The following is a 27,812-nucleotide window of genomic DNA, read 5'->3' on the forward strand; positions in this document are numbered from 1 at the left end:
TACAAACTGCTTGTTTTTTGACTCAATCATGGTCACAATTAACCGACTGAGGTGAAGCTGGAGGTGGGGTGAGAGAGGAAGAGGACCGGGAAATGACATCAAAGACCGGACAAATACAATGAAAAGGAACTCAAATCTGACCTCAAGTCACTCCGTCAAAGACATCAGCCTGTCGACAAAGAATGAGTGTGAAAATAATGACAAACAAAAAGAATGACATGCATGGTTCAGTGAATACAAATGCAGCAGGTTTTTAATGAGCAGACATGAAACCCGACACAGAAGCTAAAGCAAAAAAAATAATAATAACATACTGTTTGTGAATGGGATCGGTGAAAAAGGAGGGAGTTTAAATTAAGAACTGAAAGTAGCTGAGAGGTATGTAATGGAAAGCAGAGATGCCTGAATCAAGAGGAAGAAGAATATGTGCTGAAAATGTGTGATGAAGAGAGGTATAGATAGAGGCAGCAAATAGTGAGAGAGTTAACTTCTCTCACCTGAAACTGAAGCAGTGGGTCCGACCACGAGGTAACTGAGAGGAGACGTGGAGTTACAGTCCTCTCCTGCCCAGCCCAGGTAACACACACACTTCAGCTCACTACTGCACACCTACGGCATGAAGGTAAAAATACATATAGTGAACCCTTGCAGCACATGGCGTTTATAAATAGTGAAGAGTAAAAAAAGACTAAAATTTAGGCAACGACCTACAAGTTCCCTATTGTATTTTGAATGATTATTTTTTTTTTTTTTTTTTTTTTTATTCTCTTGACGAAATGATTGCATTTTTCACTGCCTGAACATATCCCAAAACTCATGAAATTTTAAATATAAGTCACACATGGCGAAAAATGTTATAATCTGTTGTCATCCTGAATTTTCACCACTCGTGATATATATCTTTTTAAATAAATAAATCATGGCATATAAATAAATAAAATAAACATGTCTATGCTTGGACATATATCTTATGCTAAAATTGTTTAAATTATCACTATTATTATTGTTATTATTGTTGTCATTATTGTTATTATTATTAACTTTAACAAAATTGTAAAAACAAAAACAAAAAATATAATAACAGTGCAAAGCTTGTAACGTCATACTCAAGAAGACTCAGCTTTTCCTTTTTAATGAATTATCAAAAATGTATAAAATTCTGTTTCCACTTTGTCATTGTGCACTGAAAAAAGAAAATAGTTGAACCAACTTAATTGAATTGTTTCATTTGGTAACACCTAAACGAATTAAGTTCTTTCAAATTAACTTAAAATCAATTGTGTTAATCTAACTTATTACATTAATTTGAAAGAACTTAATTCATTTAGGTGTTACCAAATGAAACAATTCAATTAAGTTGGTTCTTTTGTCATCGTGGTGTATTGAGTGTAGGTTGGTAAAGGGGAAAAATGTATTTAAATTATTTTAGTATAAGGCTGCAACATAACAAAATGTGAAAAATGTGAAGCGGTCTGAGTATTTTCTGAATGCACTGTAGATAGATTTTTCCATCCCCTCTCTCCATCTTGTAGCAGAGAGAGTGATTTGTTAGATAGATTTATTAATGTCGTCTGCATGACTCATTAATTCTTTATCTAAATAAAGTGTGTGCAAGTTAGACCATAACTCTGAAATCTCTATGGTGCTGAAGTAATAGATAGATTTGTGTGTGTGTGTGTGTGTGTGTGTTCTTGTACTTCCTACATAGTGAGGACCAGAACACGTTTTTAACCAACAGAGTGAGGACATTTTTGCAAATGTTGAGAGTTCAGACTTTGTTTTAAGGGTTAAAGGTTACATGATAATGATAACTAACTGAAACTGTATTGTGTGGTTACAAAACTAACTACAATTATAGTGAAAATGTCCTTCGTTTTCATCGTTGTCAACTTTTTTCATACATAATGAAGATGGATAAAACAAAGGAAATAAAGGCAAAATTTACTGTGATCTCTTTTAATCTCCCACCCAACAAATACCCCATTACAAAAAACTACAACTAAGAAAAACTAAACTAAAACTAAAGCATTTCAAAAAATAAAAAATTAACTAAAACTAGCAAACTCACTCTAGAAACTCACACCGAAATTAAAACTAAAACTGATGAAAAATCCAAAACTATTATAACCTTGCAAGGGAATTCACTGTTCCAATGAAGGTCCTCACAAAGGTATAAGTACAAGAATGTGTATGTGTGTGTGTGTGTGTGTGTGTGTGTGTGTGTCTGTGTGTGTGTCTGTGTGTGTGTGTGTACCCCGTGTCCAGAGCAGACGGTCTTGTCATATGTCCCAGGACAGGTACTGAAGTTAAACTGTTGGACGGGGAGACATTTGTGATTGAAACAGATGCGGTCCGTCCCACAGGCCGTCCCGTCCTCCACGTATCCCAGGTCAGTGTCTCCGTCGATCAGCACGTGAGCACCACTGAACAACAAACACACCTGAGTCACTCACACAGCACTTAACGTGAGAAAGTCTGTCTCAAATGTATGTTAACGCACATGGACCACAGCGCAATGGGTCCCTGGGATCAGACAGGCAAAAAATCTCACCGTCCTTGCTACATAGAGTCTTGGAAAAAATGATTAGACCACCCTTGTTTTCTCCTTGCTTTCTTGTTCATTTGATGACTGCTACATCTAAAGGTACATTTGTTTGGAAAAATATAATAATAATAACAACAAAAATAGGTCATATGAGTTTAATTTAAGAGCTGATATCTAGACATTTTCCATGGTTTTCTTGATAATGATTTTGGTTATTATCAAGGAAACTGTGGAAAATGGCTAGAAATCAGCTCTTAAATTAAAGTCATATCAGCTTTTTTTGTTGTTATTATTAATTTTGTCCAAACAAATGTACCTTTAGATGTGCCAGGCATTAAAATGAACAAGAAATTGAAGAAAACAATGGTCTAATCATTTTTTCCATGACTGTAGGAGCAAGAACTTTTTATAGTTGTTTCATCTCTCCTTATAATTGTTTTTGTCGTTTTGTAGTTATTTTTTGTCTCATTTGCTGCTTTGTCCCTTTTTAAAGTCGTTTTGAGTCTCATTGTAGTTATTTCGTTTCCTGCTGTGGTTGTTTTTTCCCTTTTTATGGCTGTTCTGAATCTCTTTGTGCCTCTTTGCAGTCATGTCATGCTCATGTAAAGTCTCTTCAAGGTTACGGTATGTAACCTGTACATTTTGGACTTTTTTTCAGGGGGACCTCTGACAAGTCGGGCCCCTGGACCGGTGCCCAGTGGGACTGTTCAGTAATCCATCCATGTTAATACAATACAGTACATAAGAGCTTATGCATGTCTTATATTTGTCATAAGTGTTTTCCTAGCTATTGTTGGAAGTGGTGAGTTTAACCCTATAAAGCCTGAACCATGAAAAAAGTGTTTGATGAACCTGCTGACAAATAAAAAAATCCAATATCAATAGGCATATATGAATTCTAATTTGTATCATATTTGATACATCAGGTCTTTTTGTGCTCACAGTGTTGCTCACAGTTTGTTTTTCTTGAACTAACAAAAACATATAACACCCAACATTTTTAACCTATTAATACTTTGACTTCCTTTTATCATTTTCCTCAAACATGCAAAATATTTTTTTTCCATATAACACAACATCATACATCTGCCGATATGAAGTTTTCCCGCAGAAATGACTGATCCACCAGTGGAACCTGCATATCTTTTTTGCTACATCTGGTATTTTTGTGCAATTTGTTGCTCTTTTTTTCTTCTTCAACACATGAAGAAAAGAAAGTTTTTCAGGAAAAAAAGATCACAATGATGATGTAGAGTTCTCAAAAACTTGTGTATCAAATATGATACACTTGGCTTTATAGGGTTAAAACGTCAGTATTCTTTCACACTTAATGTTGCTTTTATTCAGCTGTCCAGAGTTTTCCTAACTATTGGAAAGACAGAACCTTGGAACAAAACTAGTCCAGAGATGAAAGACACAACAGTCTTTTTCAGGCTGCTGGTTTGGGCTTTGTGTATTTTAGGAAGTGTTTTCACTGTGTACCTGCAGTCAAGAGAGGCACTGTGGCGGGCGACTGAGAAAGAGGTCAGCCCTCCCTGCAGCTCTCCCAGACGTGGGGCGGGTGAGATGTTGGAGCACAGCAGGTACCCACAATGAACATCCCTGAAACACAGAGATGATACCAAACATCACGAAGAGTAAAAATAAGACCATTAAAGACTATTTCAGTCACAGAAAGGAGTTGCTCACTGTTTGTTACACTGGATCCAGGTGTCTTTGTCCTTCCCACAGTTGCCTTTCTCTGTCCCTTCGATGTTTAACTTCTCGTAGCAGAACTTGTCGGCCGCTGTTGCCTCTGAGGGAGATAAAAAAAACAAAAAAAACAATCAAAGTCACAGCTTGAGGAGTTGATCTCTACCAAATCAAAGTTTTGTTGGTGTAGGCTACTGAAAATCCATTGTATGTGATGTCAGACCATCTTTTTTTATTTTTATTGTTCAAGTAGGGGGCAGACAAACATAAGAATTTTTTTCTTCTTGCTGCTCCTTTCTAATCATGAAGGTGTAGAGTGTGTCTCTGTACACATTTTGTTGTCCACTTTCATGAAAGGAACAAAATAAATAAATAAATAAATAAAAATAAAAAAATAAAAAAAGGTGTAATAATAGAGATGCATGTGGTCTCTTTTACATCTCTACATGTCTCTTGCAGATGAATCAGTACAAAATGGATTTGCACATAGGACTATTCCACTTACTCTCTCCCCAAATGTACTTGCACTGCCTGTCTTTGGTTTTGCACCTTCCATTGAAGCAGCGACCCTGTAGAAAGAAATATTGATTAAAAAAATGTCACCTGTGCAGAGGTGAATACATTCTAAATGGGAAGTATCTCAATATCTCACCTGGTCCTTTTCACATGTGTAGCCATCCATCTTGTGCACATTTGGTGGACACTGCAAAAAAACAAACAAAAAACCTCAGAGATGCCATGATTTATTGTCTGATTAACAGGTATGTAGTTGCAATTGCAGAAAATTGTGTGAGACAAGTTGATGCTCACCTGGCTGGAGTTTCCTGTGCAGTTTTCTGGGATGTCACAGTCGTTCACTGCATCTCTGCACACAACACCCATGAACTCCATCTGTAGCAGCATACAATAAAGAATAAACAGACTCTGGGTGTTTGTTATTAGCCTTTGTGTCAGAGGAACAGGGATTAATCAGTCAACCCTGTCAATCTAGTGGTTCAATGCACCCTCTCGTTTAACTTTTGACATCCCAAACTACCCAAAGTCCATCTTAGACAAGTCTGTGTACCCAAACACAACTCAACTACATTTTGTTTTATTCATTCTGAGGCTGTAATTACATTTTACTAGTAGTCCGATGAAAGTAAAATCAAAACTCTTCAAGATTATTGTCACATGTTTGAGTTGGTGTCAGATTTTACAGAAATGTCTCTACTGTAATCATAGAAAAGATTTATTTGTTAGTCGTTTTAACTCAACTCAAACTTATTTATATAGCACTGTTTATACAAATACAAAGCCCAATGTACATAAAAAAATAATTATAAAACAATAAAATATGAAAATAAAATAAAAGTTGACAGAAAAAAAAAACACCACAGATTTTTTTTTTAAATAAAAATTTTAAATTATTAGACCACCCCTGTTTTCTTTAGTTTCTTGTTAATTTTAAGAGCTGATATCTAGCCATTTTCCATGGTTTTCTTGATAATGATTTTGGTTATTATCAAGAAAACCATGGAAAATGGCTAGATATCAGCTCTTAAATTAAACTCTTTTGAGCTATTTTTGTCGTTATCATTATATTTGTCCAAACAAGTGTAGCTTTAATTGTACCAGCCATTAAAATGAACAATAAATAGAAGAAAAAATGGTCTAATAATTTTTCCATGACTGTATACAGTACAGGCCAAAAGTCTGGACACACCTTCTCATTCAATGCGTTTCCTTTATTTTCATGACTATTGACATTGTAAATTCATCAAAACTATTAATGAACACATGTGGAATTATGTACTTAACAGAAAAGTGTGAAATAACTGAAAACATGTCTTATATTCTAGTAAGCAAAGGGTGGCTACTTTGAGGAATCTAAAATACAAGACATGTTTTCAGTTATTTCACACTTTTTTGTTAAGTACATAATTCCATATGTGTTTATTCATAGTTTTGATGCCTTTAGTGAGAATCTACAATGTAAATAGTCATGAAAATAAAGAAAAACGCATTGAATGAGAAGGTGTGTCCAAACTTTTGGCCTGTACTGTATATAAAAAACTAAGGTTATTACTCCAATATTATATATATACGCAATATTACTCCAAATTGAATTAACCTATTAAAACAAAGTCTTGGAAACCAGAGACGAATAAATGAATGTAAAATCACAGAAATGTCCACTTGTAGACCATAATAGACATCATCCTTCAGCTTCATGCCATGTGTAGTAATTGCGTCTGTTTTACTGAGGATGAAGGAGTCCTGTACCTGACACTTGCTGCAGCAGAGTCCATTGCTACACTTGGAGCCTTGAGTCAGGGTGCACTTGTCACAGCAGGCCTCGCCCTCTTTGGCACACTCCTGAAACACAAACAACCAGGAAACTGCTCTCAGGTGTTTTCTTTTTAATTTGATGTAAGTTTTATCATGTAACACATGATTAAATTAAATTAAATCATAATTTTTTTTTTTGTTTTGTAGTTATTTTTTGTCTCATTTATTGCTTTGTCTCTTTTTAAAGTCGTTTTGAGTCTCATTGTAGTTATTTCGTTTCCTGCTGTGGTTGTTTTTTCCCTTTTTATGGCTGTTCTGAATCTCTTTGTGCCTCTTTGCAGTCACGTCATGCTCATGTTAAGTCTCTTCAAGGTTACGGTACGTAACCTGTACATTTTCACGTTTTTTCAGGGGGACCTCTGACAAGTCGGGCCCCTGGACCGGTGCCCAGTGGGACTGTTCAGTAATCCATCCATGTTAATACAATACAGTACATAAGAGCTTATGCATATCTTATATTTGTCATAAGTGTTTTCCTAGCTATTGTTGGAAGTGGTGAGTTTGGCACACTCCTGAAACACAAACAACCAGGAAACTGCTCTCAGGTGTTTTCTTTTGATTTGAAGTTTTATCATGTAACACATTATTAAATCTCACTGTATAATCTGTTTAAACAGAAGTCTCTCTGGACAAACGGTTATCACTGTGTACACAGCTACTTGATTTCTCCAAACGCATTACTTCATTACCTCTCATTAGTCCGACACAGCAGGTGGTTTTGTTGTTGGGTAATTAGCAAACCACTTTGACCTCGGATGATTATCAAGTTAACCCTTCATAATAGTACAACTCTGTGTTACGTCCAGTCATCTGCAGCAGTCTTTCCTTAGGGAACTCCTTTTATATCAGTGAGTAAACTGACGACCCCTGAATCAGTGGCATATTTTATTGATTTTTCATGTTATATTCAATGCATAACAATAACACATACACTGTATAAATAACCCAGACAGTGAATGCACTCATTGTAGGAGTAAACAAGCATGTTGAATGGATTTTGAGCAGATAATTTCCTCTGTTTGTATTTGCTTTTCTTTTATCTTAAAAAAATCCTAAATACTTAAAAGGCTTCTTTTGTTTTTGTTTTTTGTTGTTGTTGTTGTTTTTTTGTTTTGTTTTTGTTGTTGTTGTTGTTGTTGTTGTTGTTTTTACAAATTTGATGGTTACTTCTCCCTAACTGCTCTATTAGCACTTTGGTTATTTTTACTGTGTAGTTTTCATAATGCATCAGTGATCCCTTTTACTTTTATTTATTTTTTTCGAATACAATTCTGTGAGGCTGGGGGTGTATCCTAAAAATCCTAAATACATAATAGGCTTCTTTTTTTTTCTTTTTTTGACGAATTGGTTACTTCTCCCTAACTGCTCTATTAGCACTTTGGTTATTCTTACTGTGCAGTTTTCAACTGCATGATGAGCTGTTTAGAAAAGATGGAAGGCTTTTTTAAACCTTAATCAATAATGAAAACCTTAAAAATAACAATTTAATTTAGCTTTCATCACAGACATGCATAAAATCCAGAGGTCAGCTGTATATATTTTTTTTAAAAAAGGTTGTCTTATACTATTAAAAATGACAAAGGGCTTGCGAACTCCTATGAGTCTTTGCTGACCCCTAGTGGGGGTCGGGACCCTGTGGTTGGGCAACAGTGATCTGCAGCAGCTATTCTCAACCTTGGGGTCGGGACCCCAATTGGGGTCGCGAGATGATTTCTGGGGGTCGCCAAATCATTTATGAAGTCAGCTCTGTCTCCACTGTGTTAAAGTGTTCATGGGTTAATGTGTTTTAGTCTTTTTGGTCACTTAATGTCTTTTTTTTGGTCATTTTGTGTGTTTTTTGGTCATTTTGTGTCTTTTTTGTGTCTTTTTTTGATCATTTTGTGGTCAATTGGTGTCTTTCTTGGTCATTTTGATCCCTTTTTTTGGTCATTTTCTGTCTTTTTTGGGTCATTTTGTGTCTTATTTTGGTCATTTTGTTTCTTTTTTGGGTCATTTTGTGTCTTTTTTGGTAATTTTGTGTCTTTTCTGGTCATTTTGTGTCTTTTTTGGTCATTTTGTGTCTTTTTTGATAATTTTGTGGTCAATTTGTGTCTTTTTTGGTCATTTTGTTTCTTTTTTTGGGTGATCTGAACTGTGCGTGTGAGATTCTGTTCAGTGAGCGGGGGTCGCGGACAACATGCATGTTAAATTGGGGGTTGCGACTCAAAAAGGTTGAGAATAGCTGATCTACAGTTCTGTGACATACCGCTGGACCGCCACAGTCACACTCCTCTCCTGGCTCCACGATGCCATTTCCACACACCGGAGGATCCAACAGCTGAGAGAGGAAAGTGGCAGGATCAATATTTAAACATGTATCTGAGTGAATCATAAATGTGTGAGTGTCACGCACCTTCATAGGTTTGTTGAACAGACAGGCTCCTCCACCGCTGTTCAGAAAGTTATGGAACTCCTCCACGTTGCAGTCTGAGAACCTCTTGGGCAGGTAGAAACTGTTCAACACAACCGCAACATGTTTTATTGTGGATACAGCACAGGCAGCATCTTCACATAATACTGGGAGAGACAAGGGCTTGTCCCCTCCCAAATTTCAGTTTGCTCTGTTTTTACTCACACAAATTGATTTTTCATACCTCACATTTATTTTCAGTGATACAGACAATGCCATAGCAGGTTTGTCATATTTAAAACAGTTTGAATTTTTAAGACCGTGCCATGAATATGTCAGGTTTTACCACAAGTTTACCATACTCACAGTTCAGAGGAGATCCTTACTACAACATGGAGGTACAGTAGACAGACAGTAGAGCTAACAGCGTGAGGGTCACATGGAGATATGTGTCGGATGTGAATGGATTCTAAGATGCATTTATGAATTTTGCCCAGGATGACTCACAAAAACAGTTATTGCATTATCATGTGATACTAAAACGACCACATCAATATTCAACCAATTATTTTCTCTGAGCAGAAATCAAGCTCTTTGCCTCTTAAATGTTCTGTGTGATTGCGTCGATTCATTTACAGTAAAAATATAAAAATCCAGCTTGATGACATTCACCTGAAGCACAATCAACATGTGGAGAATTTGAGCAAATCTATTATATTTAAATGCTTTTAATGACCTGAGCTCAGACCTGAGCAGCACTTAAATATCATTTTCTGCTGCATTAATGCTGATTATACTGCTGGCACATGTTTAACTGGAGTACCTCTGGCCGTGAGGCTCATCAGGAGACAATGCAATAACAGACAGACTGGGGCTGCAAGAGGCTGTCGTTCTTTGATATGAAATGTGGCTAAATGAAGCCGCCTACAGAGATAATGGTTGTATAAAGAGCCAGTAATGACGCTCTGATGGTGGATGAAACACACTACAATATTTCAGGTAGGTTTCCTAAACTAATCAGGCTTAAAGTTGTTCCAACTAGCACAGAGATTTATATCTTTGATTTCTAAATTTGCACCAGTGTTTTATTTAATCAAAATCTTGTAGTGTTTATCCCCTTTAAACAGTAATAAGGGATGAAAATAAGATGAAACGTGCTTTAATGATTCACTGGTCCGAAGTACAATCGTTATCATGTAGAATAAAATTATTCAGCCATGATAAAGACGTTTTCATTTCACAGCACATAAGACAATTAAAAAAAGTTTCCTCAAAGGAAAAAAGACATGTTTGCTGGTATTTCCTCTTTTTGTATAGTCCTGTGTGAATTAAATACTTGACAGATGAAAAGTACAGAGTAGTTTCTTATTTCATTAAGAACTAAGTCCAGAATTAACATAAGAGTTTCAAGTGAAATTAAAAAAGAAAAAAACAAAAACTAATATTTCCAGCTAGACATTGACTATACTTACTTGCATGCACACAAATAGATATTATAATAGGAAAATAGTTTGATTTAACTACACTGGGAGCTTTACAATAAATGTGAATGAATGAATGAAGAATATCCTGCTCACTGACACAATTATTATGAATAACAAGCCTTGTCCTGAGCTGTATGCACTGTTGAATTCTGGGTAATGCAGTATTGAAGGTTACCAGTTGGAGTCCAGTTTGTTAATCTCACTGAACTGAGTGATAACGTAAATATTGTATGTGCCTACTGAGTTAGTATGTGCCTATTTTTATTAATTTTGATGATATATTCTTAATATATGATTTTACTGATAACATTGAATTATTGCCCCGTTCTAACAGTTACTACTGCATTGTTGGCCTGTAATGTGTATATTTATTTTATAATGTACATGAAGCGCTTCATACTATTTCTTCATTCATTCATTCGTTCATTCACAGTGACTCTATCCCCCTCTAGTGGCATGGTGGTGTCTGAACCACAATCATTCAATATATTTTACACAATTTAAATTTATTAGCAGAATATATACTACCGGTCAAAAGTTTTAGAACACCCCAATTTTTCCAGTTTTTTATTGAAATTCAAGCAGTTCAAGTCAAATGAACAGCTTGAAAGGGTACAAAGGTAAGTGGTGAACTGCCAGAGGTAAATAAAAAAAGGTAAGCTTAACCAAAACTGAAAAATAATGTACATTTCAGAATTATACAAGTAAGCCTTTTTCAGGGAACAAGAAGTGGGTTAACAACTTAACTCTATGGAGTCTTGGGCTATTTTGTCCATTTTTGAATCCTTTAATGTCTTTGTAAGTCATTTTTTCTTTTTTTAGTCATTTTGTGTCTTTTGGTGTCTTTTTTGTCATTTTGTGTCTTTTTTTTGGTCATTTTGTGTCTTTTTTTAGTCCTTTAGTCCAACATAAAATGTGATTTTGAATCTTTTTTTTACTTTCAACACACATCATGCTCAATAAAGAATTTTAAATGTTGCAAATGTGCATTAATTTCAGAGTACACTGAGACATTAAACTGCATAATTTTCAATTAAATTCTGGAAAAATTGGTGTGTTCTAAAACTTACTTTACATACCAGTAGTGTATGAATTTTTTTCACACTGTATGATTCTTGGAAATCAATTTTATCATGAGATGATGACAGAAAGGAAATATACATAATACTGCAAAATAAACATTAAGAAATTATAAATCCTAACTCGACCGTAATGTATGTTCAAACAATATGTGCATACAGGGTCGTGCACAAGGCAGCTGCCCTTTTTCTGAATTTGGCTGAGCCGCCCCACTGGAGGTAAGAATTTGTTTTATTTTGTTGTTGTGGTTGCATGAATATCAAGGTTATTATAGTAAATGAAAACTAGAATTGAAATTTTTTTTTCGTTAACTGAAATAAAAATAAAAACTAGAGTTTTTAAAAAAACGATAACTAACTGAAACTGTTTTTTGTGGTTACAAAACTAACTAAAACTAACTAAAATTATAGTGAAAATGTCCTTAGTTTTCGTTTTTTGTCAACTTTTTCCATTCATAATTCAGTGTTTCTATTTGAACATGCAACACATGGTGAATATGTTTACTGAGACTGGGATGTTTACACTAGAACCACAATTCAAAACACCCAGAACTGTAAGAGTTAATAACCTTATTGGGGATGAGATGATAAACCAAAGGAAATAAAGGAAACATTTATTATGACCTCTTTGAATCTGGCACCCAACACATAGCCCATTAAAAAAAACTAAAACTAACATTAAAACTAATAAAAACTAAACTAAAACTAAGCATTTTCAAAAATAAAAACTAAACTAAAACTAAGCATTTTCAAAAATAAAAACTAAACTAAAACTAGCAAACTCACTCTAAAAACTAACTAAAACTAACTGAATTTGAAAACAAAAATTCACAACGAAATTAAAACTAAAACTAAAGAAAAATCCAAAAATATTATAACCTTGATGAATATGAGTGAAGTTAGACCAAATTTAATCACAATACAAACTTGTATTAGTTTTTGATAGTTATGCCTCCAAGGGACACAGAGATAGGGCGACCTAAAGCTGTAAAGTTGGAGCAACAGCCCTTCAAAATGTCTGCGCGCATCCCTGTGTGCATACATTTATGTGAAAAGACTAATCGCATCACACACACACACACACAAACACACACACACACACAGACGAACACACACAGTAGCTAAACCCTGTGAGAAATGTAAGAACAGTTAGTAGTCAGGTTAGGTTGATCAGACATGCAGGTGCTGAGGGATAAAAAGAAACGTCCGTCAATGGACATGACTGAGGTTTGCTCATTGAATACAAGCGTCTGAAATACCATTGACTTTATTTTAGAGACTTCAGATCTGGGCCAGGTCCATACACAGGTGAGTTACCTGTCCCCTGTCATGTGACCACATGACATCATAACAGGCTTATTATGGTTAACCAATGGAGCAGACTCTGGACGAGGAGTGTTAGGGGAGAGCACTGTTGTTACAGGGAAATGAGGTTGTCAAATATTGGTCTAAGATGAGAATGACATTGCAGACTGTATCAATCGGTTAGACATGGACGAAAAGAACTGATGAAAAGTCTTGACTTTCAAAGGGCCGGAGGGAGAAGGAGCTTGTTAATAATAATAATTAGAATAATCAAATTAATAAAGTTTTCTTGACTGATCGGCCGGTGACATCCAAAAACTGAAGAATACACATGAAGTTCATGTGAAATTGTACAAAATGATTATGAAAAATACAGTCAGTGTATAAAAAGGAGACATCCGACTGTATTTGTTCAAATCATTTGAATAAATAAGAGAAGCTGGGGCCACAGTTGCTGTTGGATGAGATGGGAAAGGTTGTGATGACTGACAACCCTCCGACGAGGCAGCCGGTTGGTTCAAAACAGCACAGGCAACGTTAGCCAAGCTTCTGCTCACCTGCTGTCCCATTCGGGATAGAGGGGGAACGCGAGAAGTATTTAAGAAGAGGGGTACACACACACATTCACTCACACACACACACACACACACACATCGCAGAGGCTTTTACAGACACAACACACACACGGCCACATCCGTATGCTCTCAGCAAGCCTGCACAGCATAAACACTGCAGATGTACACAAACGCATTATAAGACAAACAGTGTCAGGAACATACACAGACGGATCTATCACCTGTTTTCTAATCTTAGCAAGCAATTATTATATAACACATAACTGCTGAAACATCTCAATAAAGTTCAATAAACTAAAGCCTTGTGGATAATAATACACAGAGGCTGACACCTAGTGGTCAATTTTCAAACTACAATAACACTCCAATGGAGGACATATTGATATCATCATATTACATCTCATACATGTAAATAATAAATTATTGAGGAAAAAAAAGTATTTTGTGATGTAAGCATTAAAGCCAAAGTACAGCACTGTATCCAATATTCATGTCATTATTAAAATGTGTGTGGAAACTGATAACATCAATCTAAAAGAGTAACAACTGACTCAAAAACTTTTGTCAGGCAATTGGTTGTTGCCGTCTGTCTCTGTCATGGCTTCAGAGTTATGAATTGATGAGGAAATGTTCTGTAAAAGTAACTTACCCAACATCATCCATGATACAGCCCGACCAGCGATCGTCACACTTGCACTCGCCTGGAGAAATCACAGCACAAAGACAGGAGGTGAAATGAAAGTGTGCTGGAGGAGTAAGAAAAAAAAGATTAATTAAGGTTTAACTTGGTACCATTGAGGATCCTCTTCTTGTCAGAGAAGATGCCAATGTTCTGTCCAAGAGACTGAGCGAGCGTTATGGCCATCTCATCTGTTTTCCCGTACTGATGAAGAGAGAGAGAGAGAGAGAGAGAGAGAGAGAGAGAGAGAGAGAGAGAGAGAGAGAGAATAAACAGAATATCAGATAAGTCTGGAATAAATAATGGTGTTAGAAAGGCATCCCCCTGAGATTAAGGTGAGACACTACAGGGAAAAAACAAAAAAATTTTTAATGCACTGGTCAATCTTAAGATTTTGGGCTATTTTACTTCCATAACACGTCTTGTTTCAGACTGGTGGAAAGTCTGAAACAGTCCAAGCACACATCTATTTTATGGCAGATGCTATTGGCACCCAGGTGTCCAAAGCTAACAAATCATAAAGTATTACATTTTAAGTTAATGATAGTTTTTTAAAAAGTGACTTATTGCATCCAGAAGTATTCATTTCTACCTATTATGAGTAATTTTTGCATGAACAAGGTGAAGGAGCATGATATCTACACATTGGCCTTATAAGTTAACCGTAAAGTTACTATTACGTATAGACGTTAGTTTTGCAAATGACCAACAAGCTTTAGCGTTTTCCTACTAATTCAACACTAATTGAACGAGACATAACAGGCAGGCGTACCAGCGGCCCTGGGTTTGATGGCCCCATGACTTCCAACCTGAGCTAAACAGCTAGTTGAAGAACAAACCCTTAACTAACACACTTGCAGTGGTGGAAAGTAACTAAGTACATTTACTCAAGTACTGTACTTAAGTATAATTTTGAGGTACTTGTACTTTACTTGAGTATTTCCATTTTATGTAACTTTATACTTCTACTTCACTACATTTAGAAGCAAATATTGTACTTAATTTAGCTGACAGCTTTAGTTACTTTTCAGGTCGAGATTTAACATAAACAAACATGATTAATTAAAAGTGTTTTTTTTTTAATTAAATCTCATAACAGTATATTAAGTAGTTAAAATGAGCCATGTCTTTAGAAAAATTAAAGCACTTACATAAATGCATCAATACAAATAGCCTAATGTAATAATATATTTGGAATAAATATTACAATCTGAATGGGTCCATTCTGCATAACGAGTACTTTTACTTTTGACACTTTAAGTACATTTTGATGCTGATCCTTTTGTACTTTTACTTCAGTAAGTTCTGAATGCAGGACTTTTACTTGTAGTGGAGTAATTTCACAGTGTGGCATTAGTACTTTTACTTAAGTAAGAGATCTAAATACTTTTCCCACCATTGCACACTTGTTAATGTTATTGTTAAGTCACAAGGACGTTAGGCACGATCCTGCCCACTCGTTGCTTCACAGGGTGTCTGTGACCGAGTGTAAATAGCCAAATCTATTCTCACCCAGATGCAAATAGACACTTTTTTTATTATACTTAATTAGATTTCCCCGTAAATTGACCACATGTTAGCATTAGAAAATGCCCCATTTACACATTTAAACATATAATTTCAGAAAAGTTGTAACAGAAAAAATAATTAGGATGTTTTAATGTCATTAAAACTGAGTTTTTGAATTTAGAGTTTTTGGTTTGAGACTCACCTCATTGACTCCGCCTCCTTTAGTCAGAGAGCAAACTCCGCCCATATACGAGGCTCCTCCCCAGCTGCTATGGAAACGATTCCCTCTGGTAAGTAGAGAAAGTAATTTGTTTAATAAAATAAATAATTTAAAAAGAGAAGTAAAAACATCTGTTTAAGTATTCTGACTTACGAGAAGAGGTGCACAGAGTCACATTTCTCCTTGATGAAGTCTTTTCGATACTTCATGAACTCCTTCAACGTCACCATGGGGTCGTAGTCGATGTTGAACTTGTTGTCAGCCGACCACGTTTCCATGGCAACCAGCACAATCCGGGTATTGAGCTGTTCCTTGAAAATCTGGGGAATTAAAAGCATATTTAATATCAGTTTTCTTTTGAAAGTTATAAGCTAAAAGATCCAAAACAAATAAATGATAAAGCCTGATCGATATCAAAACAGACTGGCACATTTCATAATTATCAACATCTCCAGCTGTGCAGTACTCAAGTACTGAACTTAAGTATAATTTTGAGGTATGTGTACTTTACTTGAGAATTTCCATTTTATGAAACTTTATACTTCTACTTCATTTTAGGGACAAATACAGTACTTTTTACTACACTACATTCAGCTGACAGCTTTAGTTACTTTTCAGGTCAAGATTTAACATAAAAAAACATGATAAAAAAAAAGTGATTAGACTTTTATTTATTAAACCTCATGACAGTGTATTTAGTAGTTAGAATGAGCCATACCTTGAGAAAATTAAAACACTGCTTATAAAAATGCATCAATAATAATAATAATAATAATAATACAATCATATATTAAGAATATATAAAACAATCTGAATGGGGACATTCTGCATAACAAGTACTTTTGTATTTTTACTTCAGTATGTTTTTAATGCAGGACTTTTACTTGTAGTGGAGTAATCCCACAGTGTGGTATTAGTACTTTTACTTAAGTAGCATATTTTAATTCTTCCTCCAGCGCTGCAGCTGTGTGTCTCAGCAGCTCAGCGTGATCAGCTGATGCTGCCACCAGCCAGCAGCACATCAGACGGACTCAATAAGGTTAAACCGTCTGAAGGACACAGAGGGAGCAAACTGGATGCTAAATAATAATGTTTGCTTTCATAAGATTGAAATCCATCGGGGCACCGGGGCAGGCAAACACAGAAGGAGGACGAGAGCAAAGCCTCTTTGTTTAAGCTGAATGCTGATAGTCTGGACTGAGACAGAGCTGACGGAGCAGAGAGGAAGTGGTCAGTGATGTATTCAGGCTCAGTCCAGCGCCAGCAGCCTCTCCCTGCCCTCCACTTAGATCAGTGCACGTTTTACAAAGATAAGATACTTGCTGATATCACAAAAATTGCCACACTACGGTTGTGAATCAGTTCAATTCAGGGGCCTGTGCTTTATATGAGATATAATTTGCCTTGCAACTTGATGGGCTTCATTTAGAGTGATAAACCTCCAGCTGATCCACTATTTCTGGTTGAGGACTCTATGAGCAACTGGACCTTAACCCCCCTGTGCCCCTCCCTCATCCCAACCCCTTCTTTCCCTCTTATGTTGTCTCTTTTTGTCTGTTTGTGTCTTATCTTCCTCTTATTCAATTATTATTATGTATTTTTTATTTTATTTTATTTTTTTTTTATTTTATCTTATAATTTTCTCTTATATGGCTATCTTCATTCATTTATTTGTTTTTGTTTTTTTTCTTTTTGTTTTGTTTTTGTATAATTTGACTATAAATTTGGTGTTTTCATACTTTTGTACTTGCCTAGTCTACGGATGTACTGGATAAACTGATGTGTGCTCTGACAGCTGATATAATTATGCATGCAAGGAAAATCCAATAAAAATAATTTTGAAAGAGATATAATTTGCCTGTTTTACACATTCAGCTACATTAACCCATTAAAGCCTGGAAAGCGGATACATCGTTTTGTAGTATTTGTATAAGCTCTCAAATACTTTTTGAATTTCATTTCTATCTGCTACAGAGGCTGAAAAATCTATTATTTAGTAGAAGAGTTGACACTTTTTTTCCCCAGAATTTTTCCAGAATTTCCAGAAAATTAGAGGCTTATTTTAAAATCGCCCAGCGGTTTTTCAGGCCTCCATGGGTTAATATCAACTTACAAAAAGCACCAAAAGTACAATTTGACAATTTTATTGCTGAGCTCTTTCAGACATTTAAATGAAAAACATCCAAAGTCTCTAAAGTTGGAATTACAAAATAAAGGCGTATCTTACAGATGATGAAATTATGTTTTCACTTCTATGATCATTTATCATTTAATCTATATACAGATCGATGTATCCCATACAAACTAGATCTAAGCTAGAAAGGGGAATTTGAGTTAAGATTTGCTTTCCTCTTATACCCTTGAATGTGTATGTCAATCAATTAAAAGGGAATGTACTATTGACTTTACAGTAAATGTTAATTGTTTGTGTCAATCAGTATTTATTGTGCCAGATATTTCCTGTCAGGGACACGATGTGGTGGCAGGACATTTGTTTGGGAACCAATGGAGGATCATAACTGTGACAATTTATTTTCCAAACAAGGATGTTTTACTGACTGCAAGCTATAAAAAAAATGTTCCTCTTGTTAATTTTCTGTATATTCATTCTCACTGTAATTTATAATTAATTCTAATATGTATTATATCTTAAAACTCACTTGTTTTGATCAGCCTTTTCTGTTTGACCTTATTATTTTCACTTCTGCTCGGTTTGTTGTTTTTATGTAGTTGTTTTTTTTATGTAGCTGACTCTGTTCTTGTTTTTATCTAATGCTTTTTGCTGTGTTTGTAAGGTGAACTAGAGTGACGTGAAAGGCGCCCTCAAACAAAATGCATAATAATTATAATTATATTTATATTTGATAAATGGTGGAAAAGGTATTCAGATCTCTTACTTAAGTAAAAGTACTAAAAACACATTGTGAAATTACTCCACTACAAGTAAAAGTACTGCATTCAAAACTTACTGAAGTAAAATCACAAAAGTATCAGCTTCAAAATGGACTTAAAGTATCAAAAGTAAAAGTACTCTTTATGCAGAATGGCCCCAGTCAGATTGTTTTATATATTCTAAATAATTTAATAAATAATTTGTATTCCTTTTTTTTGTAAGGAGCATTTTAATTCTGTAAAGACAGGGCTCATTTTTATTACTTAATATACTATTGTGAGGTTTGATAAAATAAAATAAAAAAGTTGAATCACTTTAAACTGATCATGTATTTTGCTGTTATTATTATATGACTGTAAAGTAACTAAAGCTGTCAGCTAAATGTAGTGCAGTAAAAAGTACAATATTTGCCTCTAAAATGTAGTGAAATAGTGAAATGTATATCCTAAACATTTAATCCAAATGGCTATAATTTAATGGTTTGATTCTGCAAACTGTCTTTTTAATTTAGAATTTCCTGTTACATAAAATGGAAATACTCAAGAACAAGTATGGCACTTGAATAAATGTATTAGTCAGAATGGGCTGTATCTGATGCCACTGTGAATGTGGCCTCAGTGCTCTATCTCCACGGTTTACACTGGGGATAAAAAGGGCAACTATACTCGCTCATGGAAATCAATGTGAACGTCCCAAATAGAGCCTGCTTCATATGATCCTCTTCAAGGACATGACAAAAAGCATGACCTTTTCCCCGGCTCCACCGGCCTATCAGCTTACAGACATGACCCTGCGGCAGGTCAGATTTCAGCAGCGCAGCAAACAGATGTGGCTACAAATAATGAAACATTGAAATATCTGCCTCAGTTCTGCTGGGATGCCTCTGCTGTTTCAATCCTCTGAAAAGTCATGACTGGCTGGTTAATGGCCGCACGCAGCATATTATGGGCCAGCAGAGGTTTTAAATGTAGAGAGTGAGGTTGGTTAAATGAGAAATCAGTGCAATGTGCGCTCAGCTCCAATACCTGGGAGTGCTTGTGGCAAGCTTTCCAAGAAGAGGATCAATACAATTCTTACCATGTCAGCCATATTGACCACTGACTTAGCATAGTTATTCGTATGTCCGACGGAAAGCCGATGCTTCTTGTACTGAAGAGAGAGACAGAGAGAGGAGACAAATCAACCAAGGATTCATAATCTGGAACAAATTAATTTTAAGCCATTTAAGAGTGTAAAAGGAGCCAGAGTCTGCACATTTTAATTTGCTCCAAATATCAACGTATTGTTTATAAAAAAAACATTTAATTCCCAGTGAATTAGAGGAAGACCGATTCATTGGTTGGCCCATTATTTATTTATCATAGTATTTTACTGAGCCAACAGCAGGGAAAGTCACGACATCAACATTGTCTATTTATTTTCTATTTATGCAAGCTGAAAAATGTCCTTCCTCTCTCAGAAACAATGAGATGCTGATATCTGCTGATGGAAGCTGTTTTTAAGTGCAATAAAACTTTACATATTTTTCATTCATTAGTTGTTTTACTGCTGCTGATATTTATTTCTCAGCTCACCACTGTCTATTGGACTGGAAAATGCTATTTTCTATCTAGTGCCAAGAATGTTAATAATTTGCCAAAAAAATACACAAATAAACTTTGTGTATTGAGACAATATTCCCACACAAAATATGGCGATACTATGCTATTACAATTGTTCATCCACACCATATATACTTACCATTAGATGGTCATTAATCACCATCAGCTCAATATATTTGGTCTCATCCTCTACACTGTGAGACACATGTGGAGCCTGAGGGGAGAAACAACACAATTTGCTTGTGTTATTTAAAAAAAAAAAAACAGGAACAACAAACAGAAGACTATTCTCACTTTTCCTTAAACAAGACGTTTCAACATCAAGGACAATTTCAGAACAGCACACACAATAAACACAAAGATCAACTCATGTCTTGTGCGTCACCAAGAAAAGAAAAGAAACGACAAATCAATAAGGATGAACTTTGCAGAGCTATGCAGGTTTCTATTTTTTTTCCCAAATTCCAAATAAAGATAAGAGCAACTCTGAGAGCAGAGAGACCGACAGCTGCAGACATCTGACTGTGTCTGAGAAAAGACGAGGTAGCAGCCCCTTCTCACAAAGTAAATATTTCATGAAAAAGAAGAAGAAGAGAGAGAGAGAGAGCTGTGGAGAGCTGTTGTGTGGGAGGAGAGTGAGGAAACAGCGCTCTCTCTTTAGCTTTGAGAATTTCCATAAAATATACGGGCGGGGAAGCAGTTTAATAATCAGGTATGGACAAACAGCACCAGAGTATAATTATCCCTCAATCTCACAAGAACAAACAAACATGTGCGCATCATGAAGTGAAGTCAACATGAGTCCATTAGCATCCGTCTGCTAATGATGATGATGATGATTTTCTAACAGATACACCTGCAGAGGAGTCACACCTGTCTCTTTTTTCTCCTGTGAACAACTTTTGAACCGGGGAATGGAGGGCTTGGAAAAGGCGGCTCTGGAACATCACCTCGAAAACAGAAACATAAAAACTTTTCAGAATGCATTTCACTTGTTTTTATTAATATTAAACATATTGAAATCCTTCCTCATGACTTCATTCATCATCTTACCGTCAAAGAGACCACTGAGTCCCTCGTGTCCTGCAGATTTATATATCATGTGAATGCGGACATCTCCCTGAAAGACACAAAAAACAGAATTCAATCAATTCATGAATGAGACTTGTCACAGTCAGATATGCCGTCACAATAACTGCTATTTGATGAACAATATATATTGGCAAAGAATTAATTGTGATATACAATAACAACAACAACCTCAATGCTAAGGATATTTATTAACCTCTCCAGATTTTTTTCTGTCTATTTGGCTCAAGCACCAAAAAACGCACCTAGGCACTGTGCCAAAGTCTTATAATGGTCAGAAAAACCTGCTGGTTTTGGACATCATGGTGGCTTTCGTATGGTTGCCAAAAAACAAACATTAAAGAGTGTTTGGCCAGAATATTGGTCGATTTCTGCTGCCTTGCTAAACACTTTGTTGCTACTCCACCTGAATGCCAATAGCAGACAAACCTACAGATGGGCCACTAATTAAAGGAAAAACCAACATGAAGACTCTTTGGCTCAAGAACAGCTCCAGTGATATATGAACAGTATTCCTCCACAAGATATTCCCTCATTTAAATATACAACCTTTATTTAATCAGGCAATCTCAGTGAGATCAAGAGAAACCTGAGTACAGCAGACAGAAAGAAAACAAACATGTGTAACAAAAAAATATATAGCCCCAGAGGCCATCACAGATATCACTGAACAGATTTGAAGATGAAAGTGTATTTTATATCATATGATCTTATGGTGATGGTGGCGATCATATAACATTATTAGTACATGTAATAATTAAAATGAATATATTTATTTGTCTTCACATTCCCGCAGTCAAAGTAGTCCGCAATACACATACCACTGTAATATAACCTACATCTTTTAATTTTTGACATCCAATCAGCAAATCCCAGTCGACCCAAATAGCAGGTAGCAGAGCCAGTTAATGGGCTAAAAATGTATGTTGTTGCTAATCTTTGACATATTCAAGGCTGTCATTTAAAAAAATGTCCCAGCCTCCCATAATTTATCATGTGGAAAATGATGAAATGATGAAATGATGAAATCATAAAAAAAACAGTAACCTGTATTCAAACTGTCATTTAATGGGTGATAATCCTGAAATAGTTGAAAATGTGTTAGTTCATCATGATGGAAGTTGATTGAAAAATGTAACCTCCCAAAAAGTGGAAAAAATATTAACCTGTTGTTTTTATTCAAATGTGACTGCGCAAAAATGAATAATGCATTAAATATTTTTTTGATAATGCACCATGCCCAAATATTTTATCATATTGAAAACATTAAGTAATGGAATTAGCATTTAAAGGGTTAAAATGCCCCCAAATTTTAAAATATTTGCTAGTTTTGATCAGGAATTAAGTTAATTAAGAGATTTAAACCCGAATCACCCGAATTTTTATCAATTGTTGTACTTAATTTCCTTAAAGCATAGTATATTAAAGTGATACCAGAGGGTTAAGAACATAAATAATTCAAAACAAGCCAGCAGAAACTGTGACATGTCTAATTGTATCATCCCTGTGGTTTTAATGCTCTGCATGCTTGCGGTAGCACCTGTAAGACCTCACTGAGGACAGAAACCACCTGGGAGACCGCACTGAGGACAGAAACACCCTACTGTTCAGAGGCCACATCCTGTAGACGCTCGTCCTAGAGACGGTACAGTACCGGAGAGGAAAGCCTGTGCCGGGGTTTGGATAAAGGGTGCAAGGAGGGCTAAGCTGAAATGACACCGCCTTCGATCTAAAAAAACGACTTAACTGCTGGAAATATAAGGTACTGTAGTCTAATTTGACGTAGTCGCCGTGTTTGTGGTTCACATCGAGGGCGCAACAGGTTGTTGTGCTAACTTTTAGCGATCAGCTAATTAGCTAACGTTAATGTAACGAACGCTAGCGTTAAATTATTGTACAGTATTTCATGTTTTGACGGTTGATTTTAGCGAACATTTGGCTTATGGGTACATAATTGTAGCTATTAATCCTGTTGTGGGGTTGTTTATCAGACGACCGACCAAAAGAGCTAACCTAGTGTTATCATAAACTAGCGTTAGCTAAGCTAGCTGGTGAAACTACTCAGACAGGCGTCACCTGGTGAGCGGTTGCATGTAATAACAGCTTCACAAATACCTGTTAGTACTCTGTTATGGCGTAACGTTAATCACAAAATGGGATTCCTGTATAATATCAGGTGTTTGAATATGTACATTGTCTTGGTCTGAGTGTTTTATCACAGTTGATTGTTTTATTTGGGTGATGTAGTAATCAGTTATCGACATTTGCTGATGTTTTATCACTTATTACCTTGATGACTGCATCTCAGAGAGGAAATAAGTGATAAGGTGCTTTACGTGTGAAAATAAAGATGGCAGCATTCCAAGAGTAAAATTAAGTAAAAGGCTACTAGACGTGAAATAATCAAATAAAACATGTGACAACAGGATAAATACCGCTGTTAAAGCATTCAAATGTTGTTGTTTTTAAAAGATACGTTTTGATAATATTTCAAAAGATGTTGCAGACTCTGCAAGCCTCAGATCCCGAGACAGAAAGCCTCAGATCTGAGTGTCCTAACCGTTCACAAACCTAGAGATCTTTGCCAAAAGTTTTAATTTAGTTTGTACGTTTTTTAATGTGTTCAGCTAAGCAGATTAGCGGCATTTTGTATTATGAAGATATGCCATTGTTGGTTATTGGCTTTAGTACATCAAAAGGCAAATATCTAAACGTTTATGTTATATCTTTATATATGGTTTCCACACAGCCATGGTCAGTGACTCCTGCATGCTGTGACATGAAGAGACCTCATGCATCTAATTCAATTGCCCATTGTTTAGCTGTACAGTACATGTAATGCACTACAGTATAGACACTCCTGCTCTGCAACCTCAGCTCCCAAGTCATTCCCACTTTGTTTGTTAATGAAATGAGAGCATTGTTTCTCGGGGACAGCAGATATTGGGTCAACTATGCTGTGGTGAATAGAAATACAGGGGGGTTGCCCATAGCTAGGTCAGTCTGTGGCACAGTTAGCTTGCTTCAGTAGTAACGGGGCCATTTGGAGAAACTTGTATAACCATGTCTTTTTCCTATGATCAGGAGCTCTGTGCACACTTTCTGTGTACAGAAAAATGATTTACTGTAGTCACATTATGGCCATATTGCTTTCCACTACAGTGACCAGGCACTTCTTTCTAACTTCCTCTGTTTCTCTGTTCAAACAGGAACTCTCCTTGTGGCCTCAGTACCTGTCAGCACCACCATGTCGTGTCGGGACATCCACGCCACCAACGCTTTTGCCTTCTTCATTGCCTTTGTGTCTGTGGCAGGGATTGCTGTGGCAGCGTTAATCCCACAGTGGCGTGTAACGAGACTCGTCACATTTAATCGTAATGCCAAGAATATCAGCGTGTATGATGGCTTGTGGGCTAAATGTGTCAAACAGGATGGCCATTCAGGATGTTACCACTATGATTCAGAGGTATTTCAGAAGTTTGCTCTCCTCTGCTTTTGCATGTTTCCTCTCTGTCTGAAATTGTGCTAACAAAAACCATGTCCTCCCATGTTTTCAGTGGTACTCTAAAGTGGACCAGCTGGATCTGCGGCTCCTGCAGTTCTGTCTGCCTACAGCCCTGCTGTTCGGCTCTCTAGCGTTGCTGCTGTGCATGGCAGGAATGTGTAAAACCTGCTGCTGCTCAGACAAGCCTGAACCGGACATTAAGACCATCAGATTCCTGGTCAACAATGCGGGGTGTCACCTTGTGGCTGGGACGTTCTTGTTCTTGGGCGGAGCTATCGCCATCGCACCCTCAGTATGGTTTCTCTTCCGCACCAAGGAAATGAACATCAAATATGACAAAATATTTTCTGATGGCTTTGCTGTGTATGTATCTATAGGCTGCTCTGGAGGACTAATGCTGGCCTCCCTGCTGATGTTCATGTGGTACTGTATGTGTAAAAAGTTGCCTTCACCCTTCTGGTTGCCGCTGCCCTCCATGCCTACCTCTCTGTCCGCCCAGCCTCTCACTGCCAACGGATATCCTCCTTCCCCAGTTTACGGCCCTCAGCCCTTCCCACCACAGGCCTTCCCTCCCACAGTGATTGACGCCCAGCCGTATGTGACCTCCCAGGGCTACGCTCAAACTGCGGTCGCCCCTGCACCGCCACAAGTGTACATGTCTCAGATGTCTGCTCCAGAGGGGTATGGTTCAGAGGTGGGGGGGACACAGGCCTACAGCTACGCTCCCTCACAGAGCTACGCACCCTCGCAAAACTATGCACCCTCGCAGAGCTACGCTCCGTCTCAGGGCTACGCTCCGTCTCAGGGCTACGCATCCAGCTACGCCGGCCACCGCTACTCCTCCCGCTCACGGATGTCTGCCATAGAGATCGACATTCCTGTGCTGACTCAGGGTCAATAAGAGAAGGGAGGCAGATAATGTCGGCACTTTGATGGCTTCTGTCAAAGAAGTTCACCACTGATAACACTAATAGAGTATGATAGATGAAAGTTAATAACGAGAGAGCTATTTACTGTCCTGAGTGATTCAGTCAGTCAGCCTAAGTCTATGACTTGCTGATCATAAAGGATGAAAACCAGTCAAAAGAACCCTGGGGTGACTATATGAAGGATGATATTTTCTTAAAAAAGGAAAGACACTGTATTCAACTTAGTAGTAGAAAGGGAAGAAAATAAACACATTTCCAGCCAGAATACTGAAAAACAGTAAGACATCTCAACCAACTCGCCTTTTCACTGTTTAACCAGCAGAGAAGGAACACTTAACAATAGCTTCTAACCTGCTGAAGTGACCAATGGACCAACTACTGTAGCTGCAAGGAAATAGTTACTAGCATGTGGTATGGGGCTTAATATTAATCCCCACTTTTGATTTTAGATCAAAGAAGCCCTGTTTATGGCTGCCAAAAAGCTGGTGTCAACAAAATGTTATTTTACTGTTACATTTGTTTATGTTGGACACATTATTTTCATACTCAAATTGTGTCAAGCTTAAAGTATAAATCTTCTGCTATCACTACTGAACATAATCTTACATTTTGTGGTTCTGACTGGAGCAAGTGACTCACCCACCTTTTTTTATATTTTGTGTTTGTTTGTAACAGCAATTGTTTTATAAATGTTGCCCTGTGAGGAGCAGCTGTTGAAGTTTTTAATGCACTAATTATGTGAATACTGTGCCAGTTTACATTCGCCTTTGTTCACTGACTTTATAGCCTTGAGTATTTTCTAACGTATTAATTAATCAGTTATTGTAACATACTTTTATGAAGTGTCAATGTCATAGAAGTGGCACTAAGAAATGTGTTAACTGTGTTAAATTTAATGTATAGATGCAGATTTTGATTACTATGTGGAATTACAGTTTAGTAACTGTAATAGTGTAATAACTAATGTTAAAATGTTGTGTTGTTCATCTGCAATTAATTTGACAGCTCAGGATTCAAAACTTTTGCCAACTTAGCATGAAGTGTAACATCTTTCAGTGGTTTTAGTAAAGTTTGTCTTGCCTTTTGCATGTTTTGCATAATGAGCGTTGATCAACATTTCTTCAAAGTCTTAAGTCTCCATGATATTATTCTATAATATCAAAGTCAAATGGTTTTTCTACAGTCGTCTTCTTTTTGTTTTTATTAAAAAATAAATCACAATGTATGTGCCTGGCTGTTTGTGCTGGTGTAACAATAACAAAAGAAATGTACTAACCACTTTATAGTCTGTAATATGCATAATTGCAACAAAATAGAGACACAACTTACTCAGACAAAGTCTCATTTATGCTCAGTAATTTGTTCATCTGAGCAACATTTCAGTGTAACTGAATTACAAACTGGAAAAAGAGAGTCAGCTTCTCCAGTGATGGTTTCAGATGGTTGTCTCCACATTTTCAGTTTATTTGATAAATTTAGCAAATCAATGGCTTATGAGGTTCTGGTTTCCCGGAAATGTATTGCCATAAAATGTTATACTTCCTTCTGTAATCCATTCATGATGATTTGATATTAAAGTTGATCATAGGCCAGTTTGTACCAGTGATTGTACCAAGGCTACATGTACACCTCTCAGTGCCCTTTGGTTTGTTTTCCATTCACACCCTGGACTCTGCCTTTAGGGGACTAACGTTAAAAAATGAAGGGACATTTTACCCCTTAATCACAAAATACATATCTTTCATCATAACTGTGGTTCTATTTCTCAATCTAGACAGTTTTGGTGTCATTTACCAAACGTTCAATGTGCATAAAATTAATTATACGTTCTTTGACAAACATCTAATTCCATTAAATCAAGAGAGAAAGCAAACATCGCAATAAGGCATTAACAGAATTATTGATTGTGCATTAATAATAAATAAATACATTTAAAAATGTTTTCATTTATGAAATTGCCCGTAGGACCCAGTGTTGATTCTTCAAA

At 36.4% G+C, this 27,812-nt stretch overlaps 2 protein-coding genes across 3 annotated transcripts in view; one reads left to right on the plus strand and one right to left on the minus strand.

Moving 5' to 3' along the window:
• The window catches only part of adam22 (ADAM metallopeptidase domain 22), a 90,692-nt gene that overhangs the window by 14,712 nt on the left and 48,168 nt on the right, over positions 1–27,812 (minus strand). For both annotated transcript variants that reach the window (XM_059340304.1, XM_059340302.1), the window contains exons 7-24: positions 21,356–21,422; positions 21,176–21,252; positions 20,442–20,516; positions 19,779–19,850; positions 15,962–16,128; positions 15,791–15,875; positions 14,193–14,283; positions 14,050–14,101; positions 8,961–9,060; positions 8,814–8,885; positions 6,503–6,595; positions 5,048–5,128; positions 4,890–4,940; positions 4,743–4,806; positions 4,235–4,340; positions 4,028–4,147; positions 2,255–2,423; positions 498–609 (exon numbers count right to left, since the gene is read on the minus strand). In XM_059340304.1, coding sequence (XP_059196287.1) covers positions 498–609; positions 2,255–2,423; positions 4,028–4,147; positions 4,235–4,340; positions 4,743–4,806; positions 4,890–4,940; positions 5,048–5,128; positions 6,503–6,595; positions 8,814–8,885; positions 8,961–9,060; positions 14,050–14,101; positions 14,193–14,283; positions 15,791–15,875; positions 15,962–16,128; positions 19,779–19,850; positions 20,442–20,516; positions 21,176–21,252; positions 21,356–21,422 — 1,654 coding nt within the window. The remainder of the gene's footprint in view (positions 1–497; positions 610–2,254; positions 2,424–4,027; positions 4,148–4,234; positions 4,341–4,742; positions 4,807–4,889; positions 4,941–5,047; positions 5,129–6,502; positions 6,596–8,813; positions 8,886–8,960; positions 9,061–14,049; positions 14,102–14,192; positions 14,284–15,790; positions 15,876–15,961; positions 16,129–19,778; positions 19,851–20,441; positions 20,517–21,175; positions 21,253–21,355; positions 21,423–27,812) is intronic.
• Positions 22,995–27,022, plus strand: cldn12 (claudin 12). The gene is made up of 3 exons (XM_059340305.1): positions 22,995–23,153; positions 24,601–24,857; positions 24,949–27,022. The coding sequence occupies exons 2-3, from the start codon at positions 24,639–24,641 to the stop codon at positions 25,795–25,797; spliced, it is 1,068 nt and encodes a 355-aa protein (XP_059196288.1). The 5' UTR covers positions 22,995–23,153; positions 24,601–24,638; the 3' UTR covers positions 25,798–27,022.

Source organism: Centropristis striata, chromosome 8 (assembly GCF_030273125.1).
Source record: "Centropristis striata isolate RG_2023a ecotype Rhode Island chromosome 8, C.striata_1.0, whole genome shotgun sequence".
In the NCBI taxonomy this organism is placed as follows: domain Eukaryota; kingdom Metazoa; phylum Chordata; class Actinopteri; order Perciformes; family Serranidae; genus Centropristis; species Centropristis striata.

Excerpts from the sequence above, each read along its gene's own strand:
- cldn12 (XM_059340305.1), top strand. The coding sequence starts at position 24,639 with ATGTCGTGTCGGGACATCCACGCCACCAACGCTTTTGCCTTCTTCATT. Across the intron at positions 24,858-24,948 it reads GTTACCACTATGATTCAGAG|TGGTACTCTAAAGTGGACCA; the intron begins GTATTTCAGAAG and ends CCATGTTTTCAG.